The 13,873-nt window shown below is 41.4% G+C and overlaps 2 protein-coding genes and 1 pseudogene across 2 annotated transcripts; 1 reads left to right on the forward strand and 2 right to left on the reverse strand.

Moving 5' to 3' along the window:
* The first annotated feature begins 4,370 nt into the window (after positions 1-4,370).
* On the forward strand, positions 4,371-7,844 carry LOC115684574 (IAA-amino acid hydrolase ILR1-like 1; annotated as a pseudogene).
* An 870-nt stretch (positions 7,845-8,714) lies between these two features.
* Positions 8,715-9,470, reverse strand: LOC130137953 (40S ribosomal protein S30). The gene is made up of 3 exons (XM_056310686.1): positions 9,385-9,470; positions 9,125-9,262; positions 8,715-9,016 (listed from the first exon to the last, which is right to left on the reverse strand). The coding sequence occupies exons 1-3, from the start codon at positions 9,386-9,388 to the stop codon at positions 8,970-8,972; spliced, it is 189 nt and encodes a 62-aa protein (XP_056166661.1). The 5' UTR covers positions 9,389-9,470; the 3' UTR covers positions 8,715-8,969.
* Positions 9,471-10,886: 1,416 nt separating this feature from the next.
* LOC130137926 (60S ribosomal protein L31) lies at positions 10,887-12,397 on the reverse strand. Its single transcript, XM_056310526.1, has 3 exons — positions 12,361-12,397; positions 11,937-12,047; positions 10,887-11,240 (listed from the first exon to the last, which is right to left on the reverse strand). The coding sequence occupies exons 2-3, from the start codon at positions 12,017-12,019 to the stop codon at positions 10,961-10,963; spliced, it is 363 nt and encodes a 120-aa protein (XP_056166501.1). The 5' UTR covers positions 12,020-12,047; positions 12,361-12,397; the 3' UTR covers positions 10,887-10,960.
* Between the last annotated feature and the right edge of the window lie 1,476 nt (positions 12,398-13,873).

Below are 13,873 nucleotides of genomic sequence, written 5' to 3' on the forward strand. Positions count from 1 at the left end.
GTACTTCGGTACATGTCAACCGCTTGGGAATATATTGGTATCCTGGTACTCAAAGAAGCGTAATACGCTTGCACTTTCTACAGCAGAAGCAGAATATGTAGCATTGGGAAGTTGCTGTGCACAGATTCTGTGGATGAAGCAGCAATTACAAGACTTTGATATTGAAGAATCAAGTGTTGCAATCAAATGTGACAACACAAGTGCAATCAATTTGACAAAGAACCCAATTCTTCATTCTCGAGCTAAGCATATTGAAATCAAGCATCACTTTATTCGAGATCATGTTCAAAATGGTGATGTAAATATTCAATTTATTGATTCTAAGAATCAATTAGCTGATATATTTACAAAACCTCTTGACAAATCTTCATTTGAGTTTATAAGAGACAAACTGTGTATCACTTATCCATTTTCTTGAAGTGTTTGATAAACAGGAATTTTTCAGACTCAAGTATTCTCAGTCTGAACATTTTTCAGACTCACAATGAAAGGTACGTTCCTTATTCAAATTTTGGCGAGTATATTTTTGGCATGTTTGACAGGATATTTATGGAAGCAAATCAGGTATGTATTCTAATTTATCTGATAAATTGTGCTTAATATATTGTTTTGATATCATCCTGTTTGGTTAAGCTTCAAAGACTATATTTTCTTTCTACTTGCTTGGGATATCTTTTTATTTTCTAAAAGTAACTTTTCCTTCCAAAAATTATCCACCTCCTTTTTAAACCCGTCCTTCTCTTTTCAAAACCCTATCAGTACGATCTTTCTCTCTCAAAACCCTTCCGATATTCAGAGACTCTCCTCTTCTTCATCCAAAGATCGAAACTTTCGTCTCCAAAGGTGATCATAATGCCGGTCAAGATGGTGGTCCATAGAAGATCTTCTCGTATTCTTAATCAAGACTCAAAATCTACCGCACCGCCGGAATATTTAGAAGTTTCAGACTCAGAATCCGATCATCCTGCAGACCCTTCTGAAGCGTCAACACCTCAGCGATCGTCTCCTCCAAAATCGTCTGGTAAAACTGATTTTCGGTTCAGAAGCATTAAACATGTGTGGGAACATTATCAAAGGTTGAAAAGGTTCAATGCCTCTGAGTCGGCTCTTCGTGCTTGTCTGAAAGACAACAATCTTCGCTCTGAAACTCACCTTGTGCAAACCTATTCTGATTACTGCACTAAATCTGGACAAGTTCCAACCCGTTCTACCCCACAAGAGACTTCCTCCAGAAAGGGCAAAGAAAAGGTTGGAGAAGCTTCAGCTCCTTCTGAAAAGAAATCGGTCCATGTAAGCCCTAAATCCACTAGTGCTTCGAAATTTGTTGTTCCTGATGATGATGCACGATTTTTTGAGACTTTTGAGATAAAAGTGGGAATAGCATCTGGTTTGCCTGAAACAGGAGGCTTGTTCAGAAGCACTGCGCATCATATGTACTACAAGTTGTTACTTGCTAGGGGAGTAATGAACAATAGAACTATGGATTTCGAATACCTGGAGAAGGCTGGCATTTCTGTACAGCATCTGTTTGAGAAGTTAGGGATTTATGAATTTTGTCTTCAATCTGCCAATACTTATGCTGAATTAACTGCCTATTTCTATTCCAATCTTTCAATTCTGTCACCAAATTGGATACAGTTTACTGTTGGTGACAAGAAGGTTGATTTAAAGGCGCATGAGTTGGCAAGGATAATTGGAGCCACACACTCCACTTTTACTCAATTGGCAGTAAATCTTGAAGAGGCTTCTCAGGTAGCTTCTGAAAATCCGAATTTTGCTCAAGGATCAAAGCGACATCTCTCCTATTCTGACTTATCCAGACGATCTGTGATCTTACATAAGATCATAATAAACTGTTTGAAGCTAAGGATGCCTCAAAAACTGATCTATCAAAATCAGAGATCAAGCTCATCTGGGCTATCTTGACAGGTCAATCCTTTTCTCTCCCTCACCTCATCATATTCCATATGTACAGAGCATTACAGAAGGATAAAGGTCATTTGCCATATGGAGCTTTAATCTCTCGAATCTTCATGTTTCTAAATCTATCTATTCCTGGTGAGTTGCAAGAAACTATGCTTCCTCGTATGTTTGTTGGAGAACGAATGCTCTCCAAAATGAAGAAATTTGAAGACATAAGGGAAAAAGTAAAAGGAAAAGAGGTTGAAAAGTCAGAGGCAAAATCTGTTGGCAAGAAACTTCAGAAAGAAAAGGAGCAAAGGAAAAGAACAAGTACAGCCAACAAGCAGCCTGATTCTCCTACCCCAATAAAAGTGTACAGCAAAAAGCGTAAAATTCTTCTGCAAGATGAAAATGATGAAGCAGAAGCTGAACACTTTGAAACAGGAGGCTCAGAACATGTTCCTGAACCAGATCCCAAGGTTTCAGAATCAATTCATGCGGAACATGCTTCGAAGATCCATCACCTGTTCGTGGGAGATTCCGCTGAATCGACAATGCAGTACAATCGCCCGAGGAAGATAATGTCCAAGGTCAGCCATCCGAAAATCAGAACATCCTCTCTATTCTGCTTGAGATTAAAGACAAGCAAGCTGCTCTAGAACAACATCTGCAAAATCTACAGAACATTGTTGAGGAAAACACCAAGGCTCAACAACTACAGGCAGCAGCAGATAAAGCAGCATTAGAGGAAGCCATTACTATGTGCTCATCCAACATGGATAAGGCCATCAGTCAATGTAGTTCAAAGATTGAGGAGGCTGTCTCAATATTGGAAAATTTTCAACTGATTTGTACTCCTAAAAAATAGCCTGTTTTTCAACATTTCTCTCCACATTTTTCTTTCAATTGGTCTGTAATATATCTCATACTTATTGTTAGACTGATTGATTAGTTAAATCTCAGTACCTTATTCTCTCTATTATTATCTTTTTGTTGATGACAAAAAGGTGGAGAAATTATGTGAAATTATGTGCAGATTTGCAGGTTATATTCAAAGGAAGAAAGACACAGATATCAACAGAGTTTGCTCTTTCAATCTGTGTTTCATGAGCTTAATATGTTTATTCATTTTCAAAATAATTCAAACTGCAAGAAAGTTTTGTCACCATAAAAAAGGGGGAGATTGTTGAGGAAAACTCCTATTGATTTTGAAGATGACAAAACCTTCTATGTTATTGTAAATCGATACTTATTCGAACAATTTTATTCCGTGTCAGTATATTCGAAGCTCGAAGAAAGTTATTCGAGACTTTACAAACCGTCAAGTATGTTTTTGAAGACCCACATAATCGAAGTTCCGAGATTCAGACGTAAGTTATTCAAATGCGAGAGCGAAGTTATTCGAGATGCGAGATGCGCACGAAGAAATTATTCGGACGCAGACGCAGGAAGTTCTCGATACGTACGCATGAATTTCTTCGCACGTTGAATTCGTAACATAACACAACAACTAGTGATCCGGCATGGATTTTCACAGAAGGAATGTTCTGATTGTCTCAATCTTAATCAAATTGATTGACAATCAAACATCACGACAGGAATGCATTACAACGGACATATCTCTACTTATGGAAACCAAGATTCGATTGTATGGGCGATTAGAATCGCGGGATTCGAGAATCCGTTATCCAACGGCTACTCAATCCTTTCTATACAAATCATTCAATGTGAAGATTAGAAGATGATCCTCCCAAAGCTGTCCAACGGCTAGTTTGGAAGTAGAGGAGTATTTAAGGAGATCAACGAGCAGCAGAAGGATGTACAGAATCAAGAATCATCAAGTCCAAAGTCTGAGTATACTCCAAACATTTCTCTTGTCGTTTTGAGCAAAACATTAAGATCTTGAGGGACACTTTGTAAGAGTGATTGTGTGAGATAGAGAGTCCTATCATACACAAGAGTGTTAACACTCGAAGTTGTAATTCCTCTTGATTACATAGTGAAATCCATTAGGTAGAGGTCAGTAAGCGTGGGAGAGTGGACGTAGGCTTGCTATAAGCGAACCACTATAAACTTGTGTGCAGATTCTCTATCCCTTATCTCTTACTTTACATTCTGCACATCAAGAGCACTATTTATATAATCTGTCTTGAATCTGAATTTTATTCAGACTCTTCTGTGATTTACTTTGTTTCCGCATAAATTATTAAAATTATTTTATATCACTTATTCACGCCCTCTAGGTGATCCTTGCTAGCTACATCACCTTGTAGATATGAAATCCTTTCAATCATCTTGTTAGGTACGTATATTGACGGGATCTTTGCAACAAAGCTAATCTTTACGTTAAATGTTTTCGACTGATATAGGCGTCCTAATCTTTTTCGATAACTACCGTAGAGACTTCCATAACTGTCAAGATCAGGATCGGTGCTATAAAAAAAAGGGCATCATTCGCTTCGGCTCCGATACAAATGTATAACAACACCCGTATCTCCACAAGATCTCCCAACCATCTCAGATTTCAATCTCTACTCACTCGCTCAGTATTAACTCAATGGGTATCTCGAAATGGGTCCTTCTGCTTCTAATTCAATTCATACTCCTCCCACGATTATGTTTGTGTTCATCAAAACCGGGTTTGACCCCAGAACAACTGGCTCAGATCCCAGTGGATTTTCTCGATCTTGCTCAAAGACCAGAGATTGTGGACTACATGGTGAGCATCAGGAGGAGGATACACGAGTACCCGGAGCTTGGTTTCGAGGAATTTGAGACCAGCATGCTTATAAGGTCAGAGCTTGATCGGATGGGTATTCAGTATAAACACCCACTTGCTGTTACGGGCGTTGTGGGCTACATTGGAACTGGGAAGCCACCGTTTGTAGCAATTCGAGCTGATATGGATGCTTTGGCAATGGAGGTTGGTTAAAAGTTGTCTTTTTTCCCCTCTTTTTGGGAATTAGTTACACCGTGAAAAAGTACAGACAAGTCAACCTAAATATGCAATTGTACCATGTGATGAAAAAGAAAAAAAAGTAAAGAAAAAAGGTGGATTTGCCTGGAGTTCCAAGTATAATTGATCAAACAGTGGTCCTTGGGCTGAACAGGAAAAGAAAAGTGGTGGACCATGCAGAGAAATTCGAGCTGATTTACAGTGCTTTGGTGAATTTGGCATGCTCTTGATTTATTCATGTGAATATAAGCAGTTGCTTTGGCTGTTGTAATAGTGTACTGGTTCACTAATTTATGTGAGATGCTAATGCTAATGAAGAGAGAGAATAATGCGGCTTTTGGTTGCAACAGGAGAGTGTAGAGTGGGAGCACAAGAGCAAAGTTCCTGGGAAAATGCATGCCTGTGGACATGATGGTCATGTTGCTATGCTTCTTGGTGCGGCCAGGTTGCTTCAAGGTCATCGCGACGAGTTACAGGTTTCTTCTTTTTCTCTCAATGTACCTGTTCTGTAATCTTCCACCAGCAGAAGTTTGAGCTTTTGTTCCTGTACTCATGTTGTGGATGTATTGTAGCTTCCGTATCAATAAATGTGCAAAATCAATCACCTACAAGGGAATGCATTCATGACAGTTCTCCACCCACTTGTTTTCTCCAGTTGCTCGACTTAAGTCTGAGTGCTTAACCGAGTTTTGGAATTGCTCTGGAAGCTACTGAATGAGTTACAGGTTTCTTCTTTTTTCTCTCAATGTACCTGGTCTGTGAGCTTCCGCCAGCAGAAGTTTGATCTTTGTAATCAATTACCTAGAAGGGAATGCAATTTCGCTTAAAAAAAAAGCAGGCAACAGGTTCCGATATCTCATATGCTACACGGCCATGACAATGAGATATATTTCAGTGCTAACATTCATGACAGTTTTCGAGCCACTTGTTTTCTCCAGTTGCTCGACTTAAGTCTGAGTGCTTAACCAACTTTTGGAATTGGTCTAGATACTGCAGTACTTCCACTCTTTTTCCAGTACTAGTTTGCAGAATTGAGTCAAAGATGTTTAAAACTAGGGCTAGCTTCAATTTTCAAACTGTGACTGCCTTGGTTGTTCTGCACAATATCATTAAGCATTGGATTGTAAGAGAATTTTCAAACTGTGACTGCCTTGGGTGTTCTGCACAATATCATTAAGCATCGGATTGTAAGAGAAGCTGTGCATTGTCCTCCATTAGTAATAATTATGCACGATCTGCAAATCGTTCTGTATATCAAACTCTAACAACATAGGTAATCATTGATCTTTGCATGTGTGTGTGTGAGACAACCGTGGAGAGGAAACCTATACCTTTGGTTTTCTGGGGGAATGTTTGATCTCTTCTGCAGAACAGCATTTTTACCTTGAATGTTCATTTCTTCGGATCGAGATTTATTTTTGTGTACACCGCTTGTCTTTCCTTGTCTTAGAGCTGATGAGTAGATGAATTCTTTTACAGGGGACAGTGGTTCTCGTTTTTCAACCAGCTGAGGAAGGAGGCGGAGGAGCCAAGAAAATGATAGATGATGGAGCCCTGGAAAATGTTAATGCCATCTTCGGACTGCACCTTTCCGTCAAATTCCCTATTGGTGCAGTGGCAACCAGACCTGGTCCGCTTTTGGCTGCATGTGGATTCTTTGAGGCGGTAATAACCGGAAAGGGAGGTCATGCGGGGATTCCGAAGCACACAATAGATCCAATTGTGGCAGCATCCAATGTGATTGTTAATCTGCAGCATCTCATTTCACGTGAAGCCGATCCACTGGATTCGCAGGTTCTCTCTTTCTCTCTGTGACAATAATTTCTTTGCATGAGCCGACGGAGTTGTGGAATCACTTAATGGACATTCTGATCATGAGTTGTGAATTAAATCTCCTATTAGTTCCAAGATTGATGGAATTTAGCTCATCTGATCCTTATAGGCAGTGCTATGACTGAATTACCAACCACCTGATTAGTATTTCAACTTGAAAAGCGAATACGTGCAGGTGGTTACGGTGGCTAAGATCGAAGGAGGTGGCGCGTTCAATGTGATTCCCGATTCCGTGACTATAGGCGGCACATTCAGGGCACTTTCCATGGACAGCTTCTTCCAACTGAAACAGAGAATCGAAGAGGTGAGATCCCATCCGGTTTGCCTAAGCTTCATCTCCGCTTAACTAGTGATGCCTCGAAGCTCTTTCATGTTCCCTTTATCCCCCGTCTCAAACTTACTTCGTGTTTTTTTTACCGTTTGACCACTTTTAGTCTTAGGAGAAATCTTAATGCTTGCATAGCACGACACCTTAAGTTACAATACGTAACAGGTCATCATGAGACAAGCAAGTGTGCAGAGGTGCAACGCGATGGTTTCGTTCAGTTCTAAGTCCTTCTACCCGGTGACGGCAAACAGCAAAGGTTTGCACGAGCACTTTGAGAACATTGCGCGAGATATGCTGGGCCCGCGCAAGGTTTTGGAGATGAAACCAATGATGGGTTCGGAGGATTTCTCGTTTTATTCGGAGGTGATCCCGGCTTACTTCTACTTTGTCGGGATGAAGGACGAGAGCCTAGGGAAGATGGAAACTGGGCACTCCCCGTACTACAAACTCAACGAAGATGCGCTTCCATACGGGGCGGCACTTCATGCGGCACTTGCCACGCGGTACATCCTAGAGAACCAACAGAAGCCGGTTGCAGCAAAAGAAAGTTCTCATGATGAATTGTAAGGTGCGTGCGCTTTCTTGATGTGAACTCATCTTAAGCTTCCGATAACTTGAGACAGCCAACAACCATTTGGAGATTTATGGCCCAAAAAAGGGAAGAAAGAAACTACTGTTTGGAGCTGTATGTAAATATGGTTTTGCTGACCATTGAAGCCTGCAAGGTGAGGTAGGACATAGAAGTGGCGATTGTGTCCTTAAAGCGACCTCAGCTCAGCCTCGATTGCTGGAATTGTTGTTTTGAGAAAGCTAGAAGATGGAAATTTCTCAGTAATGGAATCCGGTCATCACCTTATATGCTAAGCCTCATATGGTCGAACCTCGGACAATAATTGCTTCCAAAGCGTGTATCAGTGCACCTATTAGCACTTTCTCCTTTTTTACCTTTGGTTATGTTACAGCATTCATGAAGACAGACCACCTCGCCGCCAATATCCAGGATCTGTTCGTGCCGCTTGCCTCGCCGTCATGAGGTGTCACCACTGGACAGCCGTGCATTTACGTTATTGAGGTTGTTTTCATAAGAACTCGAGAGGTTTGAACAACTGGAAATATTTCAAAAAAAGGGGTAAATTCACAGTGTCCTAATAGCGGGAGAGATGTACTTGCGATTCGTTTTCGCCAAATCGTGCACTGTAAAACAACCTCAACTAGCATCCCAACTCAACTTTCAAGACCACAAATTCAACCCCCCAGCATGCCTAGATTCCACACGCGTGCATGCGACATTCCGTACAGGCGTCGCAAGCACCAACACTAACCTAACAAGCAACATTGCCAGCTACCATCCTCATCATCAGGGTACATTGACAGACCATCTCCGGTCAAGTCTAATATTTCATCTACCATTCTCCAATCTGGGCAAGGTAAAGCTAAAACCTACTACTAGTTTTGCTTCCAGCTGGGTTAAGTACCAGACATTCTCTCCCGTCTCGCCATGTAAACAAATAGACTTCAACTTCTACAATTCCTAATGAAACTCATGAGTTATGGCGAATCGCCATTCAGCATCCCCCAGACATCCCAATGCTTTTTAGAATATACTCATCTTCCTTCGCGGGACGAAAACATCACATCAAACACCGACATCGCACGGAAGTAAAAGTACCGCCCGGGGTATCGAGCAAAAGCATATGGAGAAAGCTCAGCCATCGAACATCAATAACTTTAGGATCAGCAGGGAACAAAACTACATTATCTATGGCCAAGTGGGTAGGCAAAAACCTCAACATGGTCCAGCAAGTCCGAAGTCACCAAGACCAAGAGTATTCAATCAAACCCCAAATCTGAAAAGCATAACAATCCAATCAAGAAACAAGAAACCCAAAAAGCCCATCTTCGTAGGACCTACACAGCTCCTCTTCCTTTAGGATCCAAACGAAGCTTAGCTCACTTCTCAGACGAGTTGGGGCCTCTCTTCTTCCCAAAGCCAACAACTGCACCGCACCAGAATTTGACAAAGGCAAGAAATCAACAATTCAATTCACCAAAAAAAAACAATCAAGAAAACGCACGGAGCCAAGCCAATGCAATCAAAAGGTTACCGGCGGTGACGAAGCGGCGGTTGTACTGCATCCGCTTGTGGGCGCGGCCGCGGGGCTTCTTCTTCTTATCCTGCTTCGCCACCTTCGGGGTCTGGCCTCTCACCTTACCGGCGCGAGCCAGGGATCCGTGGACCTTACCTGCGGACAAAAGGGAGAAAACATGAACTCAAACATCATCGTCCGCCATAAAAAAAAAAAAAACCACCTCAGAAGAAGAGGCCGAATCGGAGACGACACAGAGCTTTCGATTCGGAGCTCACCCATGTCTTGGAGAGGTGTCGGGGAGAGAGAGAGGGCTTCGCTGCTTCCGCCGGCGTCGTCGGGTCCGAGGTTCGTATGATGGGGGGAGGAGAGGTGGAATTAGGGTTTTTGAGTTTTATATGCGTTTCGCGTAGAGAGGACAGAGAGGATGAGTTGGGCCTGAAGGCCCGAGGCCTACTAATGGGCCTTCAGGCCCATTTCAGGGAACACTGTGTGGGTTTTTTTTTTTTTAAATGAGAGACCGTTTAGGTATTTTGGAAGCATCACGATCATCGTCTTCGTTTGTGTGATCCATTCGAGCGGAACGCTTTGCGGTTGCGCGGAGTACCTCCTTGTGTCCTTATGTAGAATACTTAGCGTGAGAAATTCGATATTTCTTGGCGATTGACGTGATGGATTTTACTTGAAAGAGAGGCGACGTACTGTCTTTTTGGGTAGTTAATGTTCTTTATAAAGGAGAAATAGATATCGGAAGCCAAAATTGGGGGAATTGATGAGTCTATCAACTCTAAAAGGCGGAGCATATTGATAAAGGAAATGGATTAAAAAAATGAAGTCGCATCTAAATTAAGACTAAGACAGAGAAAAAAGATTAGCAAAAGCATGATCTTCTTAGACATGGATGATCTGAAACGAGCCGGACCGGACCGAACCGAAGTGTGTCATTTGTAGATTTGATTTTAACTTTGGGAAGTGAAACGAGCTCGTCTCTCTACCAGCCTCCGAACCCTTGATCTGGACTTCGAGACTCTCAAAGCCAACAGGCTTATGGGAAATGGACTTTTAGTAGAATTTAGTTTTTAGGAAAAGCAGGTAAGTTCAATTTGTGGTCCACTGCTAAATGGGCACCTTTTCCCTTTTCCTCTGCTTGCTTGGCTCATCTTCATGAGTCATGAGTAATCTTGTTTTGCTTATACATATGAAGCAACTTAAGATGAATGTTTCTTGTTTGCTCCCTATTGTTTCCAAATTCAACATCAGAAAGCCCAGCGTCCAAATGCATCTTTTTCAAATAAAGCACAAGCAGCACCAATCGCAGCAGTCATTTGCATGAAAGCACATGTGAAATATTTGCAGACATTAACCATATTCAAGAGCCCCGCTATATCCTCTCTCGTCCACTCATGGCATAAGGCCAAAGAGAAGTCTTCAAGGAGCAATATACTTCTCATTCACACTGTCGGAAAAGCATAAGACCAACGAAACTTCGTGCTAAGAAGTTCCATAAGGAAGTACATCATCTTTGGAGGAACAAGTATCAAGTTACTACGAGTGTCAAATACATGACTTAACTTTCAATTTCAACCAATGAATTTGGACAATTCTTAGAGATAATTGAATGTTTGTTACCGGAGAATTTTCCTTCCCATCGCTGTTATATCAGAGAATTTAAGTAAGGCCAGTGAAAGCAAAGAGTCAAAGAAGCAGAACTGGAAATTCATTCGACATTGTTGTAAAAGAACAGTCAAGCAACTAATGTGTGTCCCATAGGCTCATGTGATAATGAAAATGCTCGACAAAACTGATATTCCGACAGAATTTAGGGTCAATACAATCAACTGTAGCAAAAATAAACTACTCATCATCCTCAATGATCTTGGTACCCAACCCCTTTATCCCCTCCGCTGGGATCTCAGCGACGGTGACGAGAGAGTAGAGCTCTTCCTTGGCGTCTTCATCCTCGTTCCTCTTGCGAGCTATGCGGACCCTGATCCTCCTCGGAACACTTCGGATCCCCCTGCTCCATATCTGCTTGTTCAGCTTCACATCGACTCTAACATCCGTGGTTCCCATGGCTTTCTGGGCAAACTTCCTGATCTCCTTTATGGCCTTGGGAGCTTTCTTCTTAAAGGTGCTGTTACCCAAAAACGACAGAAGAACCTTTAAGACATGTTCTTAGAGGCAGAACATAACTTGCCACAATCGCATTACCGATTAACAGATTTAACTATTTGCTGCCTTCTCTGTTCCTAGGAACTCTCAAAGTCAAACAAAACCTACAAATCCACATTTCATGTAGGAACTGAGATTCCAGGAGGTTTCACTCCTCAAGGATACTAAAGGGGCCACTGATGCTCGTTAGCCAAGGAGCACAAGACAACTGTACTCACACTACAAGATCTACCGATTAGAAATGCCGACCAAACAACAAAGCCCCAAGATGAAATCCCAAATTCTTTAAGTAGATGATTGCCTTTCTTTTGGGTCAGAAAAGTAGATAATTGCTCATAAACAAATGAAAACGCATTCCAGATAGAACACAAGTTCACTGAAATAGGCTCCTGATTGGTCCGAAAAATATGTTCTCATCGACAGAAATAGATCATCCATACACTTCAATGAAGAACTATCGCAAATTACCCGAAAACAACAAATGTTTCAGATTAGAAAACCGCCATCAGCTTCAGCCCTTTTTTCAATATACACTGAATCCTATTCTTTCAAGTAGTTTCATGGAGCAGAAAGCTCCCAAATAACTTTGCCAATCATCAGAACAACGCGACAGCGAACTCAGCGAGATAAAAGACGGAAGTCAAAAAGGGGACTTTACCAGCCATGGAGGCGCTTGTGGAGGTTGATGGTGTACTCTCTGGTGACCACCTCCTCTTTTCTCCCTGCCGTCTTCTCCACCATCCTGGACCGCCCTCTTCAGTTCAACCGCCTATTCAATTCAACCCCACCAAAGAACTCAGCATCGCTCTTTGAGAATAACAACACGCACCCACAATTTGTGCAATAAAACCATTGATCTCGGATAAACTAGATTGTCAAAAACGCAAGTCATGATGGCGATCGACGAATGTAACGTGAGACATATGTAATTCAGACATTGCTCGCAAAAAGATCAAACACCATGAAACACGAAGTTAGCCAAACACTTTGGAGATGGCAGACACATAGAGGGACCTTCTCTATCAGTAGCCTCGGCTTCCAAGCAACCCAGAGAAAGAGAGAGAAAGAGAGAGAGCTCTTACGGCGCGAATGGGCAGAGGGCGAGGGCGAGGGCGAAGCGATGGCGATGCTGAGATTAGGGAGACGAGGAGTGTAGAAAGGTAGGGGGAAGGCTAATAAAACCCTAGTGGCATTCCGTAATAAACTCCACCATAGGATGCCCCGTTTCGTAAATACGCATCTCAGCTTTTTCCCCTCATCGAGTGCCCCCTCCTTGCAATTGTTAATTAAGCGTACTTAATTGGAAACGCTGCAATTTTCAAAATACTGATCAGGCATAATACGATAGCTGCAAAATAATTTTTGATTAATCGCTTACGTTTGATAGGAGGATTGCGTTTTTATTTATTTATTTACGTAGTAAGAAGGATCTTAATGTCGGAAAAGAGCTCAGCTCGTTGGTAAAGGAAGGCTCGTGGCTGAAGATGTCGAGATTGTTGGAGAAGTGGAAGTCGAAGCTCGGGCAGTCCCCATGGTGTTGTATAGTCGCCTCCTATTGGATCCGAGTGGAAATGGCAGTGTGAATCATTAATTATTTAGACAAAGTTACATAGAAAATGCACTCATTCTTAAGATAACATCACGTCGGCATGTGATTGAAATTCGATGGTTGAGTAACTAATTAAACCTCGAGAGATCAAAGTTGTACTTTTTCGCAGGGATTTATGACTACTTTTGTCCCAAATTGTTAGTGAGTTCCCAAATCACAATCACTTTTGACTCGTCTATAGTTTTGGCAAAGGCAACTCTATGGTAGTTTTGTTAATAACTTTTCATATAGAAAAAAAGATCGAATATTTACTTATTAGTAATTAGTGACTTCTTGACGTATTAGAAATCCTTCATATCAGAAAATAATTTTCATCATCTCAATAGCTAGTAACTAGAAAAGTTATTTCTTGTCAACATCCAACAATGCACATTTTTTCAATCACCGTTAAAATCCTTATGCGCAGAACCACTGGTCATGACTGCAATTGCAACTAGCAATTTTGGCCCACGCTATGGATGAACTTTCTTTTCATATAAATCAAGGAAAACATTGGTTAATATGAAAATCGATTTATACTTGGACATAACTAAATTCGTATAAAATAATATGTTTAGTAATCATTATATCAGATTAAATGGACCATACTACGGCCAATGGAGAACAAAAAGACCTCATTCCTCAAAACCCACATGGATCAATTGAATGGATATTAAGGATCAATGGGGACTAAAGATTAGGATAATTAATTGCAATTCAACGTATAAGTAGATTAATCAATCATTTCTATGGCAAGAAAAAAGGTCATTAATGATGGGTTTATTCACACGACACGATCGATACGCAAATCAGAGAGGGATGTGGCCAAGCAATTGTCTGAACTCCCTAGTCGAACAACCGGCAAGGCCAATCGACACAGCCGAAGCAACCATCCTAATACATGTATAAACTACGTACAACAGTTGTGAGCTTCATCGGATAAATCTAATGATTTTCAAGAGCAGCAGACCCCGTAGCTGAAGGCCACGACAATCGTTCACCAATAC

This window comes from Syzygium oleosum, unplaced genomic scaffold (assembly GCF_021117445.2).
Source record: "Syzygium oleosum isolate NSW1041296 unplaced genomic scaffold, Sole_v2.1 Sole_v2.04, whole genome shotgun sequence".
Classification (NCBI taxonomy): domain Eukaryota; kingdom Viridiplantae; phylum Streptophyta; class Magnoliopsida; order Myrtales; family Myrtaceae; genus Syzygium; species Syzygium oleosum.

Excerpts from the sequence above, each read along its gene's own strand:
- LOC130137926 (XM_056310526.1), bottom strand. The coding sequence starts at position 12,019 with ATGGTGGAGAAGACGGCAGGGAGAAAAGAGGAGGTGGTCACCAGAGAG. Across the intron at positions 11,241-11,936 it reads CACAAGCGCCTCCATGGCTG|CACCTTTAAGAAGAAAGCTC; the intron begins GTAAAGTCCCCT and ends TTTGGGTAACAG.
- LOC130137953 (XM_056310686.1), bottom strand. Across the intron at positions 9,017-9,124 it reads CCGCCGCTTCGTCACCGCCG|TTGTTGGCTTTGGGAAGAAG; the intron begins GTAACCTTTTGA and ends GGTGCGGTGCAG.